Source organism: Gossypium arboreum, chromosome 7 (genome assembly GCF_025698485.1).
Source record: "Gossypium arboreum isolate Shixiya-1 chromosome 7, ASM2569848v2, whole genome shotgun sequence".
NCBI lineage: Eukaryota > Viridiplantae > Streptophyta > Magnoliopsida > Malvales > Malvaceae > Gossypium > Gossypium arboreum.
Window position 1 is genome coordinate 95,768,983 of NC_069076.1, and position 25,475 is coordinate 95,794,457.

General features: G+C 34.8%; 1 protein-coding gene and 1 long non-coding RNA gene across 4 annotated transcripts in view; both read right to left on the reverse strand.

The window, feature by feature from the left end:
* Positions 1 to 9,448: 9,448 nt before the first annotated feature.
* On the reverse strand, positions 9,449 to 10,544 carry LOC128295548 (uncharacterized). Its single transcript, XR_008286051.1, has 2 exons — positions 10,362 to 10,544; positions 9,449 to 9,995 (listed from the first exon to the last, which is right to left on the reverse strand). It is a non-coding gene; the product is annotated as an uncharacterized LOC128295548 (long non-coding RNA).
* A 4,605-nt stretch (positions 10,545 to 15,149) lies between these two features.
* Positions 15,150 to 25,475, reverse strand: part of LOC108459881 (protein SWEETIE) — a 41,166-nt gene continuing 30,840 nt past the window's right edge. For 2 of the 3 annotated variants that reach the window (XM_017759277.2, XM_017759279.2), the window contains 17 exons: positions 23,309 to 23,529; positions 22,520 to 22,664; positions 22,334 to 22,402; positions 21,873 to 21,929; positions 21,674 to 21,760; positions 21,465 to 21,593; positions 21,101 to 21,304; positions 20,505 to 20,966; positions 19,394 to 19,459; positions 18,873 to 18,970; positions 18,673 to 18,769; positions 18,383 to 18,527; positions 17,267 to 17,577; positions 17,034 to 17,168; positions 16,782 to 16,946; positions 16,564 to 16,689; positions 15,150 to 16,235 (listed from right to left, as the gene is read on the reverse strand). In XM_017759277.2, the coding sequence (XP_017614766.1) occupies positions 15,498 to 16,235; positions 16,564 to 16,689; positions 16,782 to 16,946; positions 17,034 to 17,168; positions 17,267 to 17,577; positions 18,383 to 18,527; positions 18,673 to 18,769; positions 18,873 to 18,970; positions 19,394 to 19,459; positions 20,505 to 20,966; positions 21,101 to 21,304; positions 21,465 to 21,593; positions 21,674 to 21,760; positions 21,873 to 21,929; positions 22,334 to 22,402; positions 22,520 to 22,664; positions 23,309 to 23,529 (3,255 nt within the window). In that variant the 3' untranslated portion in view covers positions 15,150 to 15,497. The remainder of the gene's footprint in view (positions 16,236 to 16,563; positions 16,690 to 16,781; positions 16,947 to 17,033; positions 17,169 to 17,266; positions 17,578 to 18,382; positions 18,528 to 18,672; positions 18,770 to 18,872; positions 18,971 to 19,393; positions 19,460 to 20,504; positions 20,967 to 21,100; positions 21,305 to 21,464; positions 21,594 to 21,673; positions 21,761 to 21,872; positions 21,930 to 22,333; positions 22,403 to 22,519; positions 22,665 to 23,308; positions 23,530 to 25,475) is intronic. The other variant, XM_017759278.2, reaches the window with a different exon arrangement.

Genomic DNA, 25,475 nt, shown 5'->3' on the forward strand with positions numbered 1-25,475 from the left:
GTTATGTGGGTGAAAAATAAAGATCAAGCTGCTATAGTATATGCAGAAAAAGTACATGCAGCTACTGAAGTTGATGTTACTGTTCAATTTCGGTTTCATTTTGTTACTTTAAGTAATATTTTGTAACTTAGTTTAATTTGAACCAAGTAGGTAATGTATTTAATTCATTCGGTGCTAATAAGATTGATAGATCAGCTTACCTAATTACGCAAATTGTGATTTGTAAGTTGCAATGAAGCCTAAAAATAGTAAGTGAAACCTGTCAAAGCTGACCAGCTTATGACTGGTATATGTATTGGCATTATGCAATCTTTTTTATCAATGAATTTCAATAGAAGTCATTCAAGAAAAATACTCTCTCAATTTTTGCGTTCTTTTCCAAGTAAAATTCTGTTTGTTTATCCTGAAAATATTGAGCCTTTTGAAGCTCAATCTTCCTTTATTCTTTATCCAGATTTATTACGTTGTTGCTCAAGTTTTACACTAAGCTTCATACTTCCTCCAGATAAATTGTTCAAAAACCCAACAAAATCTGACCTTGCTTTGGTCACCTCATTCCATAATCGGCCTCCTCTTTCAAGGATGTTCTCCCATGCAAAGAATGCCCCATTCAATATCCAACTATTCATCTTATTCCTCAAGCTCCAACTAAGAATTCCAAACACCATATCCCATCCACTGCAAAACATGAGGGATTGAAAAGATTTGCATACAATTGATCATGAATACATAAGCTTTAAAATTCTCTAAGCCTCTCTTATTAACAAGCCTGACATTGTTAAGAAACATCTTCCCAATATATGATATGTCGTCTCCACAATAGCTGTACACCGAATTACCTACAACGTGCCCCAAATTGACTCTATGATGGCCCTCGTAACTCCAAAAACATCGCCAAAGTTTATCAGGCTCCAAGCTATTTTGGTTATCCATTGCATAATAATAAGCTGACTTAGTGATAAAAACAAGTCTTCTCTCCCAACGCCACCCAGAGAAGTCAGGGATATTCGATTGCAAAAGAGGCCACAATGCACTAATTTTTAAAGCTATCGGTTCAGTCAGTAAGTGTTTGAATTGTGTCCAATTCCAATCCCCAATATGATCCGTCATATTACAAATTGGCACATTATTAGAAGACGCAAGGTCCGGTTGGATACTACTGTTCATCAAAGGCTCACAGTTTTTTAACCAAGAGTCGCGCCCAAAATCCACCTCACACCATCCCCAATATTCCATATGATTCCACGCCTAACTCCTCACTTATACTTAGTTCGTAGCAGTTGAACCGAAGTTGATCAATCTTAAAGCACCAGATAAAACCCAAGGCAGCATTCTGTCAATCCAACCCTTTAATTCCAAGGCCACCCTGAGACGTCGGTTGACAAATATCACCTCTTTTCACTAAATCAAATCTTTGTCTTCTTGTCGACCTCGCGAATGTAATTAAGAAGCGTAGGGAGGATATTACTATCACGGGTTACCGCATTAATGAATGCTTTAAAACTATGGATGTGTTCAATAATGCGGTTGTTAATTGGTCAATTGTAATCGTAATAAGGTGGCGGACCTTTTGTACAATTATGCCATTACGAGGTCATTTGGTTTTGGTATGGATAACCTCACGGTGATCCACAATATTGTAATTGATGATGCTATTAATTGAAGGTTGATCTCTTTAGGTCTTGTTGTCAAAAAAAAATTATCTGTGTGCCCCAAACAAGGTTTTGTATGATTTTCTCTATTATCGAGCTTATTCCTTTCTCAGAGAAAAGTCCATTGTATTGCATATATAAGAACAACAACTAACATGTCTCGGTGAGAGTTTTTCTTTTGATAGCAAGAGAGTTTTAGCTTGCACTTAGACACTTTTTATCTCATATTAGTAATATTGATACGTAGCTTTAGTTACTCACTTATGAAGTAATAACAAAAGGCATCCAATTTATCCCTAACAAGTTTCATTTGCTCAATCGAAACTTCTATAAACAAAATTAAGCCATCTTAACACTCGAATCACCCCTTGTTAGCTTAATTAGTTCCCATCTACCCATACTCACGGCTTGAGTAATTGATTCGGCTACAAATAAATAATGTTCAAATAAATTATAATTCCAAACAATCTACATAGAAAGCAATTTATGACACAATACAAAATTATGTAATTGACTATGTTGCTCAATATCAACAAGTACATCCTTTATAAAATTCCAATCCAAAATATCATAAGTTTTCTCGAGATTAATTTTAGTCACCACCCGCTCTTACTTGCCTGACCTCTTACATATTATATGAATCATTTTTATACAATAATAATATTATCAACGATGCATCTTCCAACAGGAAGATCAAAGCTTGATTGCTTAAGAACTGCCCAAGTTAGTATGAATGGTCTTAATTTTTTGTTCCTTTTGGTAACAATTTTTTACAAGACCGTACAAAACTATTGAATTGTCTTAAGAAACTCAATCTTCTAGATTAAGAAAAGAAAAGTTTGATTAATCCATTTCTCAAATTGACCATTTCCAAATATTGTGAAACAAATTCGCAGACACCTCCATTATATTCGAAATATTTTAGTAAGAGAATACATATAAACCACAGCCCCAGAGAGATGGCCACGAATACTAGAAGTCTAGAACCACTTTTTATATAAATTAATTTTATTTTATATTAATAACACATTTAATTAAAACCTACACTATTAATTACTATTTAGTAATTATATCTCATGTTTCAATTATGAAAATAATTTCATAATAGTACATATATTTCTTTTGAGAAATAGATTTTCATTTTCAATTTTCAAAAAATACGAATAGAAATTGTTTTCTCGAGGGCCAAACTTTTAAAGTAATTTATTCTTTTCCTTTTTCCATTTTGCAATAAGATTAACTGTCCAGCTGCTTATTGGTTTCATTATAAACCACCAATCAAAAAAAAAGTCATGGTTTTATAACAAACAACTTTAAAAAGTCACGGGCCAACATCTTGCAATAAGGCGTTCAATGTGATTTCAAACCTTTCTATGGCTCTCTCTCTCTCTCTCTCTCTCTCTCTCTCTCTCTCTCTCTCTCTCTCTCTCTCTCTCTCTCTCTCTCTCCAATCATTAATGTCCCTCCCTGACTTTCAATGTTGTTCCTAATCCATATTGTTAACATTTATGGTGAATAACTAATATATTGATAATTGAATGAATGAAAGCACTACTACGTATTGAAAAGATAGACTAGAAATATGTTGAGTATTTGAAAGAAATCTTTGTATCTGGACTAGTATATGTTGAATTGTATATTATAGTGATAGTATTTATAGAATACAAGAGTAACTATTATTGCTAACAGCTTAACTACTTGATTGACAGACTAACAGCTAATAGGCTACCTCAATAATAGAGTCAACTATACTCTTAACCTTCATCCATCTTCTTGAGAGGTAAGACTCGAAGAAGATTTCGAAATCTAGCAAAGGAAGATACAGGGAGTGGCTTGGTGAGAATGTTGGCGACTTGATCACACGCAAGAACCTCACCAACAACAATGGAGCCGTCGGCGACCTTTTCGCGTACAAAAAATAGATCAAGCTTGACATGTTTGAATTTGGAATGTAAAATAAGATTGGTAGCTACGACAACTGCATAAGAGTTGTTACACCAAATAGTAGGTGGATCAACATTTTGAAGTTGCAACTCCTTTAGTAACGAGACCAACCAAGTAATATCACTATTAGCTACAAAAAGACTTCAATATTCAGCCTCAGTCGTAAATTGCAAAATCAATGACAGCTTATTGGAATACCAAGAGACATGTGTGTGACCAAAATATACACAATAGCCTGTCGTAAAGCCACGATCGTCAAAATTCAGCCCCTAGTTAGCGTCTGCATAACCAACTAAAGAAAGTCGGACGGATGGACGAAAAAAAATCCCATAATTAAGTGTACCACATAAATATCACAGGATTCTTTTTAAGGCGACAAGATGAACAGTAATGGGTGCATGCATGAACTGGCATATATGATTTACCGCATAGCAATATCCGAATGAGTCAAAACCACATACTGTAAAGCACCTACAAGACTTCTGTACTCAGTAGTATAACTGAGACGGTCCCCTTCATCCTTGGGCAGAGTAGATGAGCTAATCATTGGAGTATGGACACTCTTTGCTTGAGTCATAGAACTCTTGTCGAGTAGATCACAGATGTACTTTCTTTGGCAATGATGATAACACCCTGTGAAGGAACGAGTAACCCCAATCCTGAGAAAATAGAGGAGATAGCCCGTATCTTTAAGTGAGAACTTGTCGTTCAACTGCTGAACAGAGCTAGTTATACAAGTATGTATACTTCCAGTAATGATAATGTCATCCACATACACAAACACATAAAGAGTAGAGTTAGTTGTAATTCGAACAAACAAAGATACATCAGATTTGGATATAACAAAGCCAATAGAAATGAGAAAAGTCTTCAATTTATCAAACCAAGCACGTGGGCCCTGACGAAGCCCATATAAAGCTTTCTTCAGACGATAGACTAATGATTTTCCATTCGAACCATACTAAACATACCTCGAAAGTTGTTGCATGAACACCTCGTCAGCAAAATCACCATTCAAAAAGCATTATTCACATCAACTTGACGGAGCTGCCATTCGTTGGAGACAACAACTGACAGAATGACTCGAAAAGTGGCAAGTTTGATCACTGGACTAAACATTTCCTTGAAATCAGATCCAAGGGCCTGAGAACATCCTTTAGCAATCAACCGAGCCTTGCAACGGGCGATAATACCATCAGTATTTTTCTTGACCTTGAAAAGCTATTTACACCTGATTACCTTGCGATTAAGTGTAACAGAACAAAATCCCAGGTGGAATTATGAATAAGAGCATCAAATTCTGCTTGAGCTGTAGTACATCATTCGGTGGTAGAAAAAGCCTACTCAATGGTGTGGGGCTTAATAGCCTCAAAAGACAAAGCCTTGAGCTTAAAAATGCCAGCCTTAGACCGAATAACCATCGAATGGGTATTTTTCAGAGGCCAAGAAGATTCTTGAACCAAAAGGGAGGACTAAACAGTAGTAGGAGACATGGTAGAGCTAGAATCAACATCACCATTGGGTAATGAGGTAGAACTATGAGTCTCACGGCCAGAGCCCACCTCAGCTTAAGGAACCTCAAAAACAGTAGGTGAGAGGTAGCAAATAGGAGAAAAAGATGACGGTAGAGGAGATGAGAGCTCCACGGGCCGAGAAGGGATAGTCTTTACAATAGGAACAAATGTCGTTATGGAACCAGATGAAGACATAGAACCCTGCGTAGCAGAAAAAGAAGACAAAAATCATTATTCATCGAACACAACATGACGAGAAAGGATAATCTTACCATCCGGTAGAAGACACTGATATCCTTTGTGTTCAGAACTATATCCCAAGATCGTACAGGGTTGAGACCAAAAATCCAATTTATGACGCTGAGACAAACATAAATATGGGAAATAGCAACACCCAAATACGCGTAGATGATCATATGTGGGATCTTGTCCATGAAGAATGTGATACGGAATCTGTCCTTTCAGAACCAAGGTAGGAAGACGGTTGATGAGATGAACAACACAAAAAAATACATAGGCCCCAAATTCTATAGAGAGATTCGCTTGAGCCAAAAGTGTGACGCCCATGTCAACAATATGCCGATGTTTGCATTTAGCCACTCCATTCTGTTCAGAGGTATGCAGACAAGACAACTGATGAATTATCCCTTGAGTTGCAAGAATAGAAGTGAAGGCTCGATATTCGTCGCCTCAATCACTTTGAAATTGTTTGATAGTTTTCCCAAACTGAGTTTTGACTAATTACTGAAACTGAACAAAGCAATCTACGACCTGAGACTTTCGTCGAAGAAGATAAATCCAAGTAAGATGAGTGCACATGTCAATAAAAGATACATAATACCAATTATTACCATAGGCAACTGATGCAGGACCCCAGAGATCAGAGACAACCAAGGCAAACGGATTATTGTATTCAGTAGTCGAATCAGGAAAGGGCAATTTATGGGATTACCCTTTTTGACAAGTAGTACAAACATTATCAAGAGAGGCTTTATTTGAAGTAATACTAAATTTATTTAAAATAGATTTAACAACAGAAGTAGAGGGATGACCAAGGCGTTTGTGCCACAGAAAATATAGCATAGTCGTCAGACTGATTCTGAAGTCCAATGTGGGTAGTAGAAGAAGCTACAGCAAACTGAGCAAATGCAACCAACAGAGAAAAATGATAGAGCCCATCACGAATGTGGCCCTTCAGCAATATTTCCCGAGTCATGCTATCCTTAATAACATAATACGTTGGGTGGAATTCAAAAAACACACCATTGTCAATGGCAAACTGAGATACAGATAGGAGATTTTTCCTTATAGTCGGAACACACAAAACATTAGATAAACGAAGCAATTTAGATTGCGTAGGTGAAATATTAGGGGGCAGTAGTGGTTAATTTCATAAGCATTTTATCACATGTCTAACTTGTTTATAAGAATCTAAACTTGTTACTTATCTTTTCGTTTTAAGTCAGTATTATGAAAGTGTAAGTGACTTTTGAGAAGAATCTCTCTAATTTATATTTAAAACGAGATTTTGAAATACACTAAATTTATAATACCAACCTACAAAATTGTTTAAATATCAGTAATTATATATATTTGGTATTTTTAATATTCATTTTACTATTTATGTTTAAGTTTATAGTTTCCCCTTTGAATAATATTGTTCAAAGTAAATAATTTTATCCATCATGTAAGATTGATTAAAATGTTTTTTTTTTTAAGGGGAGGGGGTTGTATAATGGTTTCATCACTATCATCGTGGATAGGTTGCATCACTTTTGGGAGTTTCTCCATGAAGAAGACCAAGCTAATTGGTTTAGTAAATGTGAAATAGTGGTTAATAGCGTAAGTGTTTTAAGACACGTCTTGTTTATTTATAAAACTTTATAATTGTTATTTGGTTTTCTTTTTAAGTTAATTGTAAGTCGGTATTATGAAAGTGTAAGTGACTCTCTTGGCAATTTTGAGAAAAATCCTCCTAATGCTCTCTCTCTCTCTCTCTCCCTCTTTAACAAAATATATATATTGAAATACACTAAATTCATAACACCAACATACCGGATTGTTTAGAAATCGGTGATTATATATATTTGGTATTTTTCATGTTCATTGTACTGTCAATGTTTAATTTCGTAACTGTCCCTCCCAACAATGTCGTTCAAGATTAATAATTATATCTATGTCATTTTTGGGGGGGTGTATGATGGTTTCATCCCTCTCTTTTGCAGGTTCTGCAATGAAAAAAAGAAGACCAAGTTGATTGGTTTAGTAAATGTGAAGTAGTGGTTAATTGCATAAGCGTTTTAACACACGACTTGCTTGTTTATAAGACTCCAAAATTGTTATTTTTCTTTCTTTTTTTTTAAGTTAATTGTAAGTTAAGAAAGTGTAAGTGACTCTCTTGGCAATTTTCAGAAGAATCCTCCTAATGCTCTTCCACATATCCTTTCTCTCTCTCTAAGAAAATCGTGGTTACCTCTCCCCTACAATATCGTTTAATATTAGTAATTATGTAACATATGGTTGATTGAATTGGTTTTTTTGGGGGGGTATATAATGGTTTCATCCTTATCTTTTGCAGATTCCTCCGTGAAGACAAGAAGACCAAGCCAATTGGATTAGTAAATGTGATGTAGTGGTTAATTGTATAAGCATTTTAACAGAAGTTTTGTTTGTTTATACGACTCCAAATTTGTTACTTGTCTTTTCTTTTTAAGCAAATTGTAAGTCATTATTATGAAAGTATAAGTGACTCTCTTAGTAGTTTTGAGAAGAATCCTCCTAATGCTCCTTCTCCCTCCCTCCCTCCCTTCCTCCCTCCCTCCCTCTCTCTCTCCCCCTCTCTCCCTTTCTCTCTCCTTCTCTCTCTCCCTCTCCCTCTCTCCATCTCTCTCTCTCTCTCTCTCTAAGAAAATATAAATTTTTGAAATACAATAAATTCATAATACCAACATAACGGATTGTTTAGATATCGTTTTTGCTGTCCATATTTAAGTTTGTAACTGCCTCTTTCAACAATATCGTTCAAGGTTAGTGATTTTATCTGTCATTTTCTAGGGTGTATGATGGTTTCATCACTCTCTTTACCAAGTTTCATGAAGACAAAATACCAAGCCAATTGGTTTAGTAAATGTCCAGTAGTTGTTAATTGCATAAGCATTTTAACATACGTCTTGCTTGTTTATAAGACTCCAAAATTGCTATATATTTGTCTCTTCTTTTTAAGTTAATTATAAGTCAATATTAAAAAAGTGTAAGTGACTCTCTTAGAAATTTTGAAAAGAATCCTCCTAATGCTCTTCCACATGTCATCTCTCTCTCTCTCTCTAAGAAAATCGTGGTTATCTCTCCCCACAATATCATCCAAGGTTAGTAATTATATTTATGTTGTAAGGTTGATTGCATTGGTTTGTTTTTTTTGGGGGGGGGTGTATGATGGTTTCATCCCTATCTTTTGCAAGTTCCTCTATGAAGACAAGAAGACCAAGCCGAATGGTTTAGTAAATATGAAGTAGTAGTTAATTGCATAAGCATTTTGACATACGTCTTGTTTATAAGACCTCAAATTTGTTACTTGTCTCTTCTTTTTAAGTTAATTGTAAGTTGATATTATGAAAGTGTAAGTGACTGTGTTGGCAATTTTGAGAAGAATCCTCCTAATGTTCTTCTACATGTCTTCTCTCTCTCTCAGAGTCTCTCTTTAAGAAAATATATATTTAAAACGAGATTTTAGAATACAATAAATTCATAATACCAACATACCAGATCGTTTAGATATCGATAATTATATATACATTTGGTATTTTTTATGTTTATTTTATTGTCCATGTTTGAGTTTGGAGTTATCCCTCCCCACAATGTTAGTAATTTTTTTTTGGGGGGGGGAGGGGGGAGGGGGCGGTTTTATCCTATCTTTTGCAGTTTCCTTCTTCCATGAAGACAAGAATGATCAAGCCAGTTATTGGTTTAGTAAATGAAATGTGAAGTGGGAAGGAAGACCGTTTCCTTCCATGTAGACTCACATAATATTAACGTTCGGACCCATTTCCAACATACTTCAATTTGAAGGATAGACTGCATTGCTACTCTACATTTCTATTTTATTACGAAGCAGCTAGACCACTGCAAGGCGCTCCTCCTTCTCGCCCCCATGTTCCAAGCATGTTATGAAAATCATCATACGCCCCCCACATTTCTACTTCAGTGACTGAGCAACAACCAAGGTTATGCGCAAATCCCCTAAACCAACGACCTCCATAATACCCCACCCTTGGCAGCAAAGCCGGTTGTACTGCTTCTACCATCATCAGTATTAAATCTTATACCAACCAAGAGGTGGTCTCTCTCCCATTCCTTAGTACGACCCTGCCAGGTTTTGCTTGCAAATCTGACCTTGCTTTGATCACCTCATTCCACAATCGACTTCCTCTTTCAAGGATGTTCTCCCATGCAAAGAATGCCTCATTCAGTATCCTACTATTCATCTCATTCCTCAAGCTCCAACTAAGAATTCCAAATACCATATCCCATCCACTGCAAAATATGAGGGATTGAAAAGATTTGCATACAATTGATCATGAATACGTAAGCTCAAAAATTCTTGAAACCTCTCTCGTTTAACAAGCCTGACATGGTTGGGAAACATCTTCTCAATATATGTGTACAGGCCCAATTATGCCCAGCCCAAAACCAAAATACCCAAACCCAATTTACATCAAACCCTAGCCTAAATAATAGCCCATTAAACCATCAAAATTTTCAATAATCAACCCTAGCCCCTAACCCTTGCGCTGCTGCCTCCATGTGCTGGCCTCAACGTGCACAACGCCCGAGATAGGTGTCCCATACCATCGCCCATACCTTCTGCCTTCAACCATCTCTGCCATCCCTGCAAACCAAAAAAAGAGGACAGAAAAGGAACAAATAAGGCACGCGAACAACAGAGAAGAAATAATAAACAAAGGGAACAAGAAAAACATTGGCTTTAAAAACCGAAATCTATCATTTGTAAGAGGGGGAGGATTTTTTATATTTCAAAAGAGAAAAACAATTGTAAATAGGGGTTTTTCTTTTTTTGAATACAAAAAAACACTGTAATGCGGGCAGATATGAAAAATCAAAAAAGCAAAATAGAAAGAAAAGGTTTCGTTTTAATCTTTTGTCTCTTCATTTTCTTGTTTTTCTTTTTATTTTCCTATAAATTTATTTTAAATAAAAATATGAAAATAAAAGGAAGAAGAAAAGAAAAACTTACCTGAATCGCCTCACGGTCACGTCGCCGGAGTCTCCTTCTCCATCGCCGAAACCGAGCCCAAAAGAGAATAAAGGGAAAACCTTCTTCTTCCAATTGTAGGCTAAGGATGCCTGGCTTTCAAATGAGGGATAAAGAATGGGGGTTAGGGATTTGTTTTGATTTTTGTAGAAAATGGCAGATGGCCATTCAAGTGATTTTTTTTTATATTTTTTTAGTCTTAATAACTAGTGAAACGGCGTCACAACCCCCAGGATAAGTATATTTCTGTTTTTGGGATAAATTTTGCAAATGGTCCTTCCACTCTTTTGATCTGCTTCGATTGGCCCCTCTTTTTTGTCCCTTCTTTTTCTTTTAATTTTGGCTCAGAAATCTGCTGGTATCCCATTTTAGTCCCGCATAAAACATGGCATTTAAGAGCATAAGGATATTTTCCCTTTCGAACCCTCTGTTTCACTTGCGCGTTACAGTTTGGTCCCCTGCTTCATTATATTTTTTTCTCGTTCTTTAAATTCCTTTAAACTTTTAGTCAAGCCTTTTTATTTTATGTATTTGTCCATTTATTTACTAATTTGATTAGTTATTCATTATTCTTTTATTTTATTTGTTTAAACATTTACTTTCTTATTCATATATTGTCATTTTATTTATTTTTAATCCTTGCATATATTTATTTACTATGTTCTGTTTTATTTATGCTTCTATTATTATTATTGCCTTATAATCTATTATTTTATTATCACCTATTCGTTAACTTATCGCTCTTTTTTGTATATTAAAGAAAAATATATTAGATTGTATATATATATATAATTATTTTTAAAAAATCTATTATCATTATTATTATTATTCTTATTATTATAATTGTTGTTGTTGTATCTCCTTTTGTATTTATTTGTCAACTATTTGTTTACAATTTATTCATTTCGTTTTATCATTTTACTTCTTATTATTTTATATCTTTTATATAGATTTAAAACTTTTGATTTTCATTATACTATTAATATCATTGTCACTATTATTGATACTACTGTTCTTTTTATATCATACTATTTTATTTCCTCACCTATTTTTAATAATTCAAGTTGATTTACTTGTATTCTCTCATATACTTTTATGTTCTACTATTATTATTATTATTATCATCATATTATTAAACTAAATAATTTTATATTGTTATTATTACATGATATATTTTATTTTCAGATTACTATATTATAACGCCTCTTTATTATTATTACTATTGTATTATTACTATTATTATTTTTATATTTTCCTTTTTATTTACTTATATGTTATTATTTTTACATTAACTAATTTAATATATATGTATTTTAGCACATTTATTTTATTTATACATCATTTAGCCTTATTATTATTATTTCATCATCTATTTTATTTATAGTTTTCTTAAAAAATAATTTCAAACATTTAGCTTATTTATTATTTCCTTTGTTATTATTCGTTTGACGCATTTATTTTATCTTCGTTTTTATCATCATCATTCCCATTTGTGTTTATGTTTACCCTGTTATGATTATCAATTTTTATTTGTTATGCATTCTTTATTATCTCGTTTCATTACGAATTTAGGTTTTATCTAATCCGATAGTAATTCTTTCACAAAAGTAAATATTCCGTATTTGGTAATCTGAGACAATCGTACCCTAACTGACTGGGTTTCGACTTTTCTCATTTAACCTAAATAACGAAATATTTTTTTTAATCATAATACGAGTTTTAAATAAAATGCTTACTCTCTGAGATTTAAGGTGTTGTGTCCTAACTCATTGGATATGACATCTTATTACCTCGAGATAAGATTTTTTTTTTTTGCAAATAAAGGCAATGTTCGGTGTTCGAAAATTCGAGGAAACGTGCCCTAACTTACTGGGTTTTGATTTTCCTAGTTCACCCTAAATAACCGAACATCCTTTTTAAAAGGGGGTTAAAATACATGAATTTTATATAAAAGGCAAGCTCGCTCTCGAAAATTCAAGATGTCGTGTCCTAACTTACTGGATGTGACATTTCATATTTTGAGACGAGAAGGTCCTTAACACTTGAGCTTTTTTTATACAGAAGGATCGTATTTCAAAAGTCTTTCAAGTTTTCAATCTTCGACATTAAGACACTAATTAATCAACTAGGTACCAATTTTGGGCGTATCGAGAGTGCTAATCCTTCCTCGTGCGTAACCGACTCCCGAACTCATTTTCTGATTTTTCATAGACCAAAAAATTTTTCGTTTTAGTAAATCTTAACTTTTATTAAAATGATTAATTTAAGGTGACCCGATCACACCTCATCAAAAAGGATTGGTAGCGACTCCCGTTCTTTCATTTTCAAATCTAAGTCGATCCCCGTTCCATTTTTCAAAAAAATGGTTACGACAATATGAGCTGTCGTCTCCACAATAGCAGCACATCGGATTGCCAGCAAGGTGCCTCCGGAATCTATTTTCCTTGATCAAAAGCTTTTGCTGGTCGCCAGACACATGAAAATTGACTCTATGATGGTCCTCGTAACTCCAAAAACATCGCCATTGTTTATCAGGCTCCAAGCTATTTTGGTTATCCATTGCATAATAATAAGCTGACATAGTGATAAAGACATGTCTTCTCTCCCAGCGCCAGCCAGGGAAGTCAGGGATATTCGATTGCAGAGGAGGCCGCAAGGCGCTAATTTTTAAAGCTATCGGTTCAGTCAGTAAGTGTTTGAATTGTGTCCAATTCCAATCCCCAATATGATCCGTCATATTACAAATAGGCACATTATTAGAATGACGCAAGGTCCGGTTGGATACTACTGTTCATCAAAGGCTCACAGTTTTTTAACCAAAAGTCGCGCCCAAAATCCACCTCACACCATCCCCAATATTCCATATGATTCCACGCCTAACTCCTCACTTATACTTAGTTCGTAGCAGTTGAACCAAAGTTGATCAATCTTAAAGCACCAGATAAAACCCAAGACAGCATTCTGTCAATCCAACCCTTTAATTCCAAGGCCACCCTAAGACGTTGGTTGACAAATATCACCCCTTTTCACTAAATCAAATCTTTGTCTTCTTGCCAGCCTCGCGAACAGAATTAAGAAGCGTAGGGAGGATATTACTATCACGGGTTACCGCATTAATGAATGCTTTAAAACTATGGATGTGTTCAATAATGCGGTTGTTAATTGGTCAATTGTAACTGTAATAAGGTGGCAGACCTTTTGTGCAATTATGCCATTACGAGGGTCATTTGGTTTTTGGTATGGATAACCTCACGGTGATCCATAATATTGTAATTGATGATGCTATTAATTGAAGGTTGATCTCTTTAGGTCTTGTTGTCAAAAAAAAAATTATCTGTGTGCCCCAAACAAGGTTTTGTATGATTTTCTCTATTATCGAGCTTATTCCTTTCTGTAGAAAAGTCCATTGTATTGCATATATAAGAACAACAACTAACATGTCTCGGTGAGAGTTTTTCTTTTGATAGCAAGAGAGTTTTAGCTTGCACTTAGACACTTTTTATCTCATATTAGTAATATTGATACGTAGCTTTAGTTACTCGCTTATGAAGTAATAACAAAAGGCATCCAATTTATCCCTAACAAGTTTCATTTGCTCAATCGAAACTTCTATAAACAAAATTAAGCCATCTTAACACTCGAATCACCACTTGTTAGCTTAATTAGTTCCCATCTACCCATACTCACAGCTTGAGTAATTGATTCGGCTACAAATAAATAATGTTCAAATAAATTATAATTCCAAACAATCTACATAGAAAGCAATTTATGACACAATACAAAGTTATGTAATTGACTATGTTGCTCAATATCAACAAGTACATCCTCTATAAAATTCCAATCCAATATATCATAAGTTTTCTCGAGATTAATTTTAGTCACCACCCGCTCTTACTTACCTAACCTCTTACATATTATATGAATCATTTTTATACAATAATAATATTATCAACGATGTATCTTCCAACAGGAGGATAGAAGCTTGATTGCTTAAGAATTGCCCAGGTTAATATGAACGGTCTTAATTGTTACTTTTGGTAACAATTTTTTACAAGACCGTACAAAACTATTGAATTGTCTTAAGAAACTCAATCTTCTAGATTAAGAAAAGAAGAGTCTGATTAATCCATTTCTCAATTTATGACACAATACAAAATTATGTAATTGACTAAGTTGCTCAATATCAACAAGTACATCCTCTATAAAATTTCAATCCAATATATCATAAGTTTTCTCGAGATTAATTTTAGTCACCACCCGCTCTTACTTGCCTGACCTCTCACATATATGAATCATTTTTATACAATAATAATATTATCAACGATGCATCTTCCAACAGGAGGATCGAAGCTTGATTGCTTAAGAACTGCCCAGGTTAGTATGAATGGTCTTAATTTTTTGTTCCTTTTGGTAACAATTTTTTACAAGACCGTACAAAACTATTGAATTTTCTTAAGAAACTCAATCTTCTAGATTAAGAAAAGAAGAGTCTATTAATCCATTTCTCAAATTGACCAATTGCAAATATTGTGAAACAAATTCGCAGACACCTCCATTATATTCGAAATATTTTAGTAAGAAAATGCATATAGACCATCAGCTCCGGAGAGATGGCCACGAATACTAGAAGTCTAGAACCACTTTTTTTTTTAAATTAATTTTATTTTACATTAATAACAAATTTAATTAAAACCTACACTAAATTAATTACTATTTAGTAATTATATCTCATGTTTCAATTATGAAAATAATTTCATAATAGTACATATATTTATTTTGAGAAATAGATTTTCATTTTCAATTTTCAGAAAATACAAATAGAAATTGTTTTCTCGGGGCCCAAACTTTTAAAGTAATTTTTTCTTTTCCTTTGACCATTTTGCAGTAAGATTAACTGCCCGGCTGCTTATTGGTTTCATTATAAAAAGTCACGGGTCAACATCCTGCAATAAGGCGTTCAATGTGATTTCAAACCTTTCTATGGCTATCAGCAACTCTCTCTCTCTCTCTCTCTCTCTCTCTCTCTCTCATCAGTTGGCAGCCAAAACATACAAAACTTCACGAGGGAAAAAAAAAAAAAAAACTTATCTTCCAATCATCAATGTCCCTCCCCAGCTTTCAATGCTGTTCCTGATCCATATTATGTTCAGTATCGGAAAGCCCTACATGAGGCAGAGTATCTAATACTAAATCAGTATCGACTTTATTATCTGAACTCTCCTTTTGCTGCTCATCATCCCCTCCGACATCGATTGATCCTTCAGCATCTTCACTATTTCCAGTTTCAGTTGATGCCCTTCTTTGCACATGCTCCTCTATCTTTGTGGATATTTCTTTCACTTCTTCAACTGCAAGATCACACAAAATCTTCTCCCTGTTACCTCCGTCACCTGAGCAATCAGATAATATTTCTGTTGCAACCTCTGAATGCTCCGCATTAGAGTTATTTATACTATTGTGATTTTCTGAAGATAAATATTGCTGACTATTATCAGTACTGATTTCCAAAGCAGAAGAGATGGACTCATCATGGTCCGATTCTTTTACTGTCCTCTCAACTACAGAATCAGTTTCAGCTGCATTCTTTGTGGCTGGAAAAGACTGGAAGGCATCCCAATCGTCTTCATCCTCTTCATCTTCTTCCATGTCATCATTATTGGTACCTATAGGGGTGGCTAATGGAGATGAATATCTTTCTTCACTTTGCTGTTTAAGCTTCACTTGAGTAGCTGATGGTAAGGCATTGTCCTCTCTTCTCATTTCAAGTGGAACTGGTAGTTTAATCTCTAATTGCGGTGCCACAGATTTCGTTTCTCCAACACTATGGTCCAGTGTTACTGAAGCACGAATAACCCCCTGAAAAAAGAATGGTGATTATTATTTCTGAACAATGTGGCCATGGGAAAAATGAAAATTGCAAATCAAACAAAACTTTAGGCAACAAAGTCTTCAATTGCCTATTTCTATCAAAAAAGTGAATCCATTGCTCTACCAGAAACATGTGGAGAAAAACTATTAGTGAACTAGATCTATGTTTCTTGAAAGGAAAAAACAAAGCCATCAGGTTCGATCTAACAATACAATTAACAAGTTTACCAAACTTGAAATTTCCCATTTTATGGTTCTTTCAATCACAATAGAAAAACTTGTCATCTATATAGAAAGAAATAGAAAGCAAAAACACCTGAAGTTGCTGTCTATGCGTCTCAGACATCAATAACAACACATCCTTGAGATGACCAGCCAAAGAAGGAATTTGTGCAAGATGAGAAACAAGCCTGATGGCGGTGTTTCTTATGTCATTGACTTCCTACCAACATGATCATAAACAAAAGATCGTTTAAAACAACCATAGAAATACTTGTTCCAATTTCAAATGTTGAAGGCTCTTGAACAAATTACCTGAGAACAATTATCCTCTGATGCCGAGAAGATCATAACAATAGCTTCCAAAAAGAGACTCATGAACCCTCTCTGGCAATCACTCTCTTTTGAAACTGTTTGCAGCAGCATTAGGACTTGTAAGCACTCCCCCACAATAACAACTGATTCTTTAGTCATGGATTTCTGTCACCAAGAATAACACAAATCCTCAGAAAATTACTTGCAAGGAGCAACATGGTTTAAATTTGTGGAAACGAATAGAAGGTGCACCATTAACATGTTTTTGATTATGGTGAGAATGCCCCCAACCAGCTCTCCAATAAAGAATACGATGGAACTGTTGTCTTCCATATTGTTACTTTTCAGTACCACGCTTTTCAGCACCTGCAAACTGATAGCCTGTACCTGTGCCCCAAAAGTGTTTGATTATCAGTCATACACTGTTTTGTACATAAAACAGGCAGGTAGACCTGGACATTAAAGACATGAAAGGTTTAAGTTACCTGTAAATTTGAGTCAGTTAGTATAGTAAGCATACAATCAGTGCAAAATTTAAACACTGAAAAGTAGATAGGACCACTATCTTTGTTGCCTTCTAGACATTGAATTTCATGCATTATCTTGGGCAACATAACTATCTGTTCAATAGAGAATGCAAGCTTCAATAGCAGTAGTTTGCGTAAGTCAGATCTCTTATTATGCAGGCGATGAATGCCTTCAATGCAATCCTTGGTCAAATCAGCAAGTTCATCTAGAGAAGTGCATAAAATATTTCTCAGGTGGACAATGGCATCATCACCAAGATTAGGAGCATCTGCAACATAAATTTCAATTAGCCTCCATGCAACCATAAATGAGTAAACAGCCACAATATGATCATATTTGATACACATGACAATGCAATAAATCTAACCAAATCCTCACTCTTAAATGATGTGTTTTCTCCTCGTCATTCACCCAAAAAAAGAGTATGTGCTCCTTTTCAAGAACATTTGTAGAAAAATTAATCATCAAATAAAATGTGGTATTCAGAAATCAGATGGTTAATGTCGGCAGCATAAGTGCAGAAAAAGCTTTTTTTCTTTAATTATTGTTAATTTCATGGGCTTACGTATTCAACATGATTCTTTCTTTAAATGTCACTGATCATTCCTCTTACTTCTAAACAATTTTCCCTTTTACCTACAAATTTACAAACACTGCTTAGCTAAGAAATCTTTTTTGTTAATGTGATTTATCTACTACTTTGTAGCAGTATAATTTTCCCCTATTAATTTCGAGACATTGTAGAAGCCCATTTGAGAACTTTATTCGCGGCAATAAAAAGGCATAAACATTTCCTGGAACACTGATTTTGATACAATAAAAATTCAAATATTGAAGCACAAAAAGTTAATTTTCCACATAACATAGTTTGATGCATAAATCTAGCTGAAAAACAATGTTAAATTTCAATGAAATAACAAAAATACTCACTAACAAATCTAATGAATATTAGATATTATTTTCAGATCCTTAACTAAATCATCTTAATGACCTACGAAGAAACAGAAATTACATGTTTAAAATGTAGGTGTATTCTTATAAATGTAAACAGAAAAAACAGGAAAAATGCTCACCATCAATGAGTTTCTTCAACAAGGAATTCACACACTTCACAATATCAGTAACTTTTGATAGGGACAACTCAGTTGAAGCTTGTCTGATGAATTTGTAGCCAATCAAAAGAAATGCCAATGCTACTGAATGCAGGTGTTTCTGCATCTTTTGAGACATGTGGTTCAGTAGGCAATGAGTTAGTAATTAAAAACAAAAACCAATAAGAGTGCAATAAGTCAAATCTTGGTAAAGAATCACAAGACAAAAACATATGGCATAATAGAAATCTGAAAAAATACACCAAACACACTTTTGGTTGAAAACGCCTCATTATTGTCTTCGCAGCAACAAATAGTGGAAATAATAAATCTTCCCAGCAGGCTTGAACAGGTGAGAATGCACTAGCACTGAATGCAGAAAACAAGATCATTATTGCCCAAGGTTAGAATTGTCAATGAGTTTCACTAGCAATCTACTAAAATTACTTAAATATCATGGTAAATTTTATACCAGTGAAAAACTCTAAAAAGGCAACCCAAACAAAGTTCCACCACTAGGCAAGCAAAATTTTCTGCTTCAAGGAAATCTTCAGGGCAGTTGTGCACGATCTATTGAAGCAGACAGAAAACAGAACTCTCAGCATCAACTCTATACTAATTCATCATTTTAAACTTATACAACTAATTTTGGGGAAACAAACATCTCCTGTTGGTTTTGCTAAAAGAATCAAAACTTCATAACCTAATAATAGAAGGGAAGTAGAATTAAAGTGAAGAATTCAGTAATGCATGTGTAACAAAATGCAGATTTACAGGGATAGCAAAATATCTCAAAGAGAAAGCATGATGGTAAAGAGATGGAAATTTAGGAAGGAAACACATCCTCAGTCATGTAGTTGATCACTTGCAAAAATTGATCACAGGTAATTTGAGTTTGGTGAATGCTTTTCTCCAACAATACTAATAAAAGGCCATCGTGAGATCAAATTTGAAGCAAGAACTTGAATTTATTTCAGCTAAACTGAGAGTTACCTGAGATAGAACAGATATCGCAAGACTGTTCCATGAATTATCCATGTAGATGGAATAAGAGAAGACCTGCATGGATTGGATATGACAATTTGATAGTAAAAATTATTCCAAACTAGATAGAAGAAATCATCATGGCACAATCATCAGGGTTAAACTGAAATTAGAGCAACCTAGAATTATTTTGTTTGACATTGCCATGCAGATTTAAAAGACTATACCTTCTGCTGTCATATAGAAACAAATATACAGACAAACACATACAAATATATTGGTCTTTAGAGCCTTAATAGCGAAGTGGAATAAAGGTATGGGGACATCAAAACCATTTCACATGTTTATTGCAGTTCCACAATTTTTATTTGGTGTAATCTGATCCTTAAACTTGCACAATGGGAATAATTTGGTCAAATATGTAATGCCATCCACTAGCTATCACTACTGATGATAATATGTAAGCCATGTATACTTTTAAGTAAATTCTCAATTCTTTCCTTTTGGTTTTTCCTTTTCTTTTCTTCAGGGTTTTATAGTTAGCCTTCTCCTTTTCTCACTATTTTTGGCAGAGTCAAATTATAAATCAGGCCATTCAATCTCAAAGGACAATGGAGTCGCCATGTAGAAGATGCCCTTAATGGTAAACAACTATAGAAGTCCTTACTTTCATCAAAATTACCAAAACCAAATACCACCACCTTTGGTACCCATAAAAATAAGTCAATATTATATCATAACAATTAATCTACAGAAATGATAAAAATAGTAAACCATCTGGGGTATACACAATTTCAGCCTAGGACAGTAGTAACTTTTAGCAAATAAAAATTCCAAAAGAGTATAGGTTCAACCAATTGCATTGGCACCCAAACCGATTTCGGTCAGAATGTTGCCACTTGATAGCATGATTATGGAATAAAAGAATGTTTCAGGTAGCACAATTTTTCAAAGAATTTGAAGTGAGAAGACAAAAACGCATCCCTAAACTCCTTTTATTTAATCTAGAAACTGAGGAACAAACAGATAAAAAACTATGAAAGCATAATGAAAAAAAGGCACAAAGTAAATGCTACCAAAAATTAAAGTAAACAGGAAACGAAAAGAGAGAGATCACTACCAGGAGCAGTTCTTCACAGATGTTTACGGTAAGAAAACCAGCTGAGAAAAACTTCTGTGTTAAAAGAAACTGGAACACTGGCAAAACAATTTCATAAAACTTCAAGCCTGGAGAAGTTGTATCCTCAGCAGGAGTATCTCCATCATGTTTCGCTTTAGCTGAGGCTAACGGTATAACTTGTTTACAAAGGGCTGGATGTTGTCCCTGAAATATAACAAGCAAAGCAAAGCCCCACAGAAACTGGTATTCTTCGGATTCCAGTTCAACCATACTGTACCCAGATACTAAGCTGCTTGCTGACATATTTTCAGCAGCAGCTTCAGAGTTTCCATTCCTATCAACATTCACAGGAACTGCATCCAGAGCAAGTGCTTGCAAAATAACAGGCCATGCTTCTTCCAAGCAAGGCTGCAGCTTAGACGAGACCAGAGGTGATTGAATAGCATCAAGGAATGAGTTCCACTAAAAGAAATGAGCCAGAAAATACAATGTTAATGAAGTTATGTTTATTATATTTTAGACAAAGTGTTTTTGTGTCTATGTGCAAGTATTATACATCTGTTAAAATTAACAGGTTCACAACCAGTTCAGCTTACGTTTCTTTTGAGATTTAGGTGCAAGCACACACAACTGTAATCCTTCAAAAGAGAGATCCAGTACTTCCCCAGAATGCTTGAACTTCTTGAGAACAATGGTAACAATGCTAGATACTCATCAGGAACAACAGCTTGGTGTCTCCTCAAAAAGGCATATGTATAACACTTGAGAGAGGCATGAGCGGCTAGAAGTCGTATCTTGATCTATTTTAAATAGTAAATTAGTAAGAGCTTCATCATTGTAAACAGCCATACCAGAAGCAAAAATGAAAAAATAGAGACAACCACCCACTCTATACTAGTACTAACTATGTGAGATGGATCTTTTTTACACAGTGCATTCATTGTTCTGCAACCAGCATACCTTACATGATACCCATTCTGCAAATGACGGATAATATAGGTCCTTGAAGTCATCCAATGGGCGAGATAATAATGAAAATATACGTTTCACTGCAGCTTGGTCACCACTAATTATTCCGCTTGTCATTACCTGAAATTGTAACATGTCACCACAACCATATTTATGTCCAAAAGTCTTTTTGAATATTATAAACATATAAATGCTCCCACCTTGGTAGCCAGCAACAGACCTGCCTCCAAAAGAATAGGGCCAGATGATGTATCCAGTGCAGTGCGAACAGCAGATATTAGTTGGGCCTAAACTTCATAAAGATTTCAATAATTACTAACCCGTTGCACAATATGAAATCACACCGAGCCCTGATATCCTTAGAGAAAATACTAATACACAACAACTGCATCAGCTTACTTGATACTGTTCTAGTAGAAAGTGTCCTGGAAGCTCGGGATCAGGAACTGTTTCAAACTGAAATACAGAGCAAGGAAAGCAGAAACAAATTAACATTGTCCAACATTAAGCATTCGATATATTATCCCTCAGCCATCATTTAAATTTGAACCCAAGAAATCTAAATGAAAAGTTATAGGTTGTATTAGCATCCATTGCTACTTTGCTTAGTTGGAGACTCTTCAAAAGTTAATGCCAAAAATATATTGGTTAAATGAACAAATAACAAGAGAATATCAGTAGCTACAAAAAAAGTTGGACATATTATTTGGTTAGCAAAATAAAAATGTACATTAGGAACATTTATAAAGATTGAAGTGTATCTAGTTTATGCCATTAAATATTAGTTCAAAATTCAAACAGGTATTTAGCCGAAGAAAACTACCTGATTAAATGATATAACTAGCATTCCCCATACTAACCTTGTCTACAACTGAACTTAAAAGTCGGACACCAATTGGCCGCATATTTTCAAACTGAATTGTACTTATCTATGAAAAATAACATATAGAAAAATATGGTGTCAGCTTTCAATCAAATTTCATGTGTTTAAGTGACAATATTTCCATAAACTATTGACTTTTTATTTATATTTTTTTATGCAGAACCTGATAAGCAACTGATATTAGCTCTTGAACTTGGAGGACTAGCCAATCACCAGAGGCTTGTTCATTTGCAACTTTTCTGCTTGCTAGAGAGAGATCAAAATGTGCAGGATTCTTGCCCACAGCTTCAGGCAGATAACTCAAGCACCTACAAACCAGCAAGTTATTTAACTAGAAAATTTTATTACTGATAAAGATGAATCCTGTCAGAAAAAAGTGACATCTTTATGGACATATTACATGTACATTTTGCAGGCTTTGTAGGCCTACATGTTCAGGTTTAGTTTAAAGTTAAGGCTCAGATTACGACTTCAAACTTTTTCCCATAGGAATCATATCATTTGGACTCCATACAGAAAGCAAAGAACTTTAGATGATAGGTTCTACTTGAATAGATTTTACAATGTGATGGCTTAAGGGCAACAGAATAAATTTCAAGTGAACATTCCAACAAATCGACAAGATTATTCCTCCACTAGATATTGTACTTTTATTCAAGATAAACATATAATGAGCATGCCAGAAGACATTCTGCAAAGCATAAATATTTTGAGAACTGGATATTTGGTTTTGAACATTTAGAAGAAAGAATTACATGCCAACAGCCATGTTGTCTGTTGGTACAATGTTGAACTCTTTGGGTTCAATCCCTGGCAGCCTCCTCAACTACTAAAAAGGGAAAGCTTAACAGATAAACAAGCAGAAGAAGAGCTACATCTATTACTTAGTTCATTGACAATCAGGGAACCATGACAGGTTAGCAAAATGTAGAGATAAAGAAGAATCACATACTCAGCAGCAAAAACCCTGGTTCGGTATCTGAGGTGCTTATCTCTATTGCGACCAACAATAGAAGTTACAAATGCATGACCTTGAACTGGAATGTGCTTAGAGTCAGAGACCATGTTTTCATCATCATCTCCAAAATTTAATCTTGAGTCACCATCTGGACCACTAGTAGAATCATTTCCGGAACTAATCTCAGCAGTAGCTCTTGTTGACATGGCAAGGACCTGAGAAAAGTTGGAAATGAAATTTTCTGGTACTTTAATAAACAACTACAAACAAGAACAAAAAAATGCTTGAACTCAACAGCTCTTCATACTCCAAAGAAAACAACATGTCAAAAACTCTTAGCAAATACCATCATTCAACACAACAGGATACCACAAAAGAACATATGCATGAAAGCCAAGTTCTTGTTGTTTACCTTTTTCAACTAAAATCCAACTCACCATGACCAGAATCTTCAAACTTGGCACAAAAACTAACACGGGGAAGAAAAATATCATTTTTCTTTTTCCCTTTCTCCAAAAGGGGCCACATAACTTGTGGTAACATAAATCTCTCCCACAAGAAAATGATACCATGTAGGAGTATGGCAATTTCAGGCCCTGAGAAACTTATGGCCAAGTGCCCCACAACCAAGCTATCTGACATACCCCACCCCCCAACCCCCCTTAAAAGGAACTCTTGGTTTAAAAGCCACCTGAAATAACTAAAGAAAATAAAGGGAAAGTTCATATTGCTGCAAACTTTCTACTATCCTGTTTGATAAGTGAATAAAACAAAATCACAAACAGGAACAAGAACAAGGCATATTTTTACAGTACACAAAACAATAAAATCTAAAGCACCAGGCACCACCACGGACAATTGCCTATTAACCATTCCATTACTTCTTTACCAAGCACATTAAAACCCAATTGACAATGGCATCACAAAATCAGGCAACCAAATCCTTTTCACCCAAGACAACATAAAGATGGACATCGACTGATTTAGCTGCAGCCTTACACAATGTATTCAAATGAAATTATCCCCTTTTTGGAGGTTATTAAGGGTCAAGATTCCTGGCAAAGCTTCCATGCAAAAAAGGCCACCTTGGTTAGGACTAGCGTTCTCCAAACTGCTTTCCAAGGAAATTTTCTCTGTTCTCTTAAATTATCCTCATCAATTAGTAGCAGACTTTCACCCTCAAAGAATACTCTACCATCAAGTCTTCCATACTTCTAGTGCATATCTTCTGAAAAATGAATTCCACACCTTGTAGGGAAGTTGAAATAAGTAAGAAAAAGTCTCCAGTTCCTGAGCTTCTGTCTTTCTCAAGAAATGCACGTTCTAAGCCATCGGTTTGTCCATCACTAGATGAGAAGCCATCAGATAGCCAACGTGCAACAAAATATCTAAGAAAGAGAGCTGCAATTCTCAATTTAGACAATAATTGGCAAATGAAAAATGGCAACCTTGGCTGTTTAAATTAACTCACCATTTGCACAAGCCATTTATGAAATTAAGAATTCTAGTTTCCGTTACTAGCTATTCCACTATAATCGTCTTCCCTTTTTCCAAATCCATTAGATTTAAAACAGCACCAGTTATTGAAAAACTAATTTATATTACAACTCTTAATGTAGATATAGAAACCCAACATAATGGATATCGTTTAAAGCGGAGTGCCTTGAGCATCTTTTTCCTCCAGCAGTGTTGGACAAACTTATTTACACACACACGAAGATGCCATTAGCCTGAAATAAAAATGTGCAGATTGTATACGCACACACAGATGAAGATGCCATTAGCATGAAGCGACAATGGTAAACTATAGCTTCCAGCCAGTGGTTGGCACCAAAAGGACTTGGAGGAGCAACGCCAATAGGACAAGACTCAAATGGGTTTCAGAATAGAACCACAACCAGTCTCAGGTTAGCAAACACCATCTATCCACACATTGATATAAATCACTTCTATAAGTTTGCAATGTATATTATCTCATGGAAAAATGAAATTTCTCCATTCCAAGTTTTCCTGAATAACAGGAGAAAGGACCAAAATCAACTCGCCAACAATTCCAGATGTAATGAAGACTAAGGAAAGCATCTGACTCTCATACACATTTAACACAAAAATTACATAATAGCACTTATCTAGTCCCTCACATCCGGAAAAACCGGAAGAA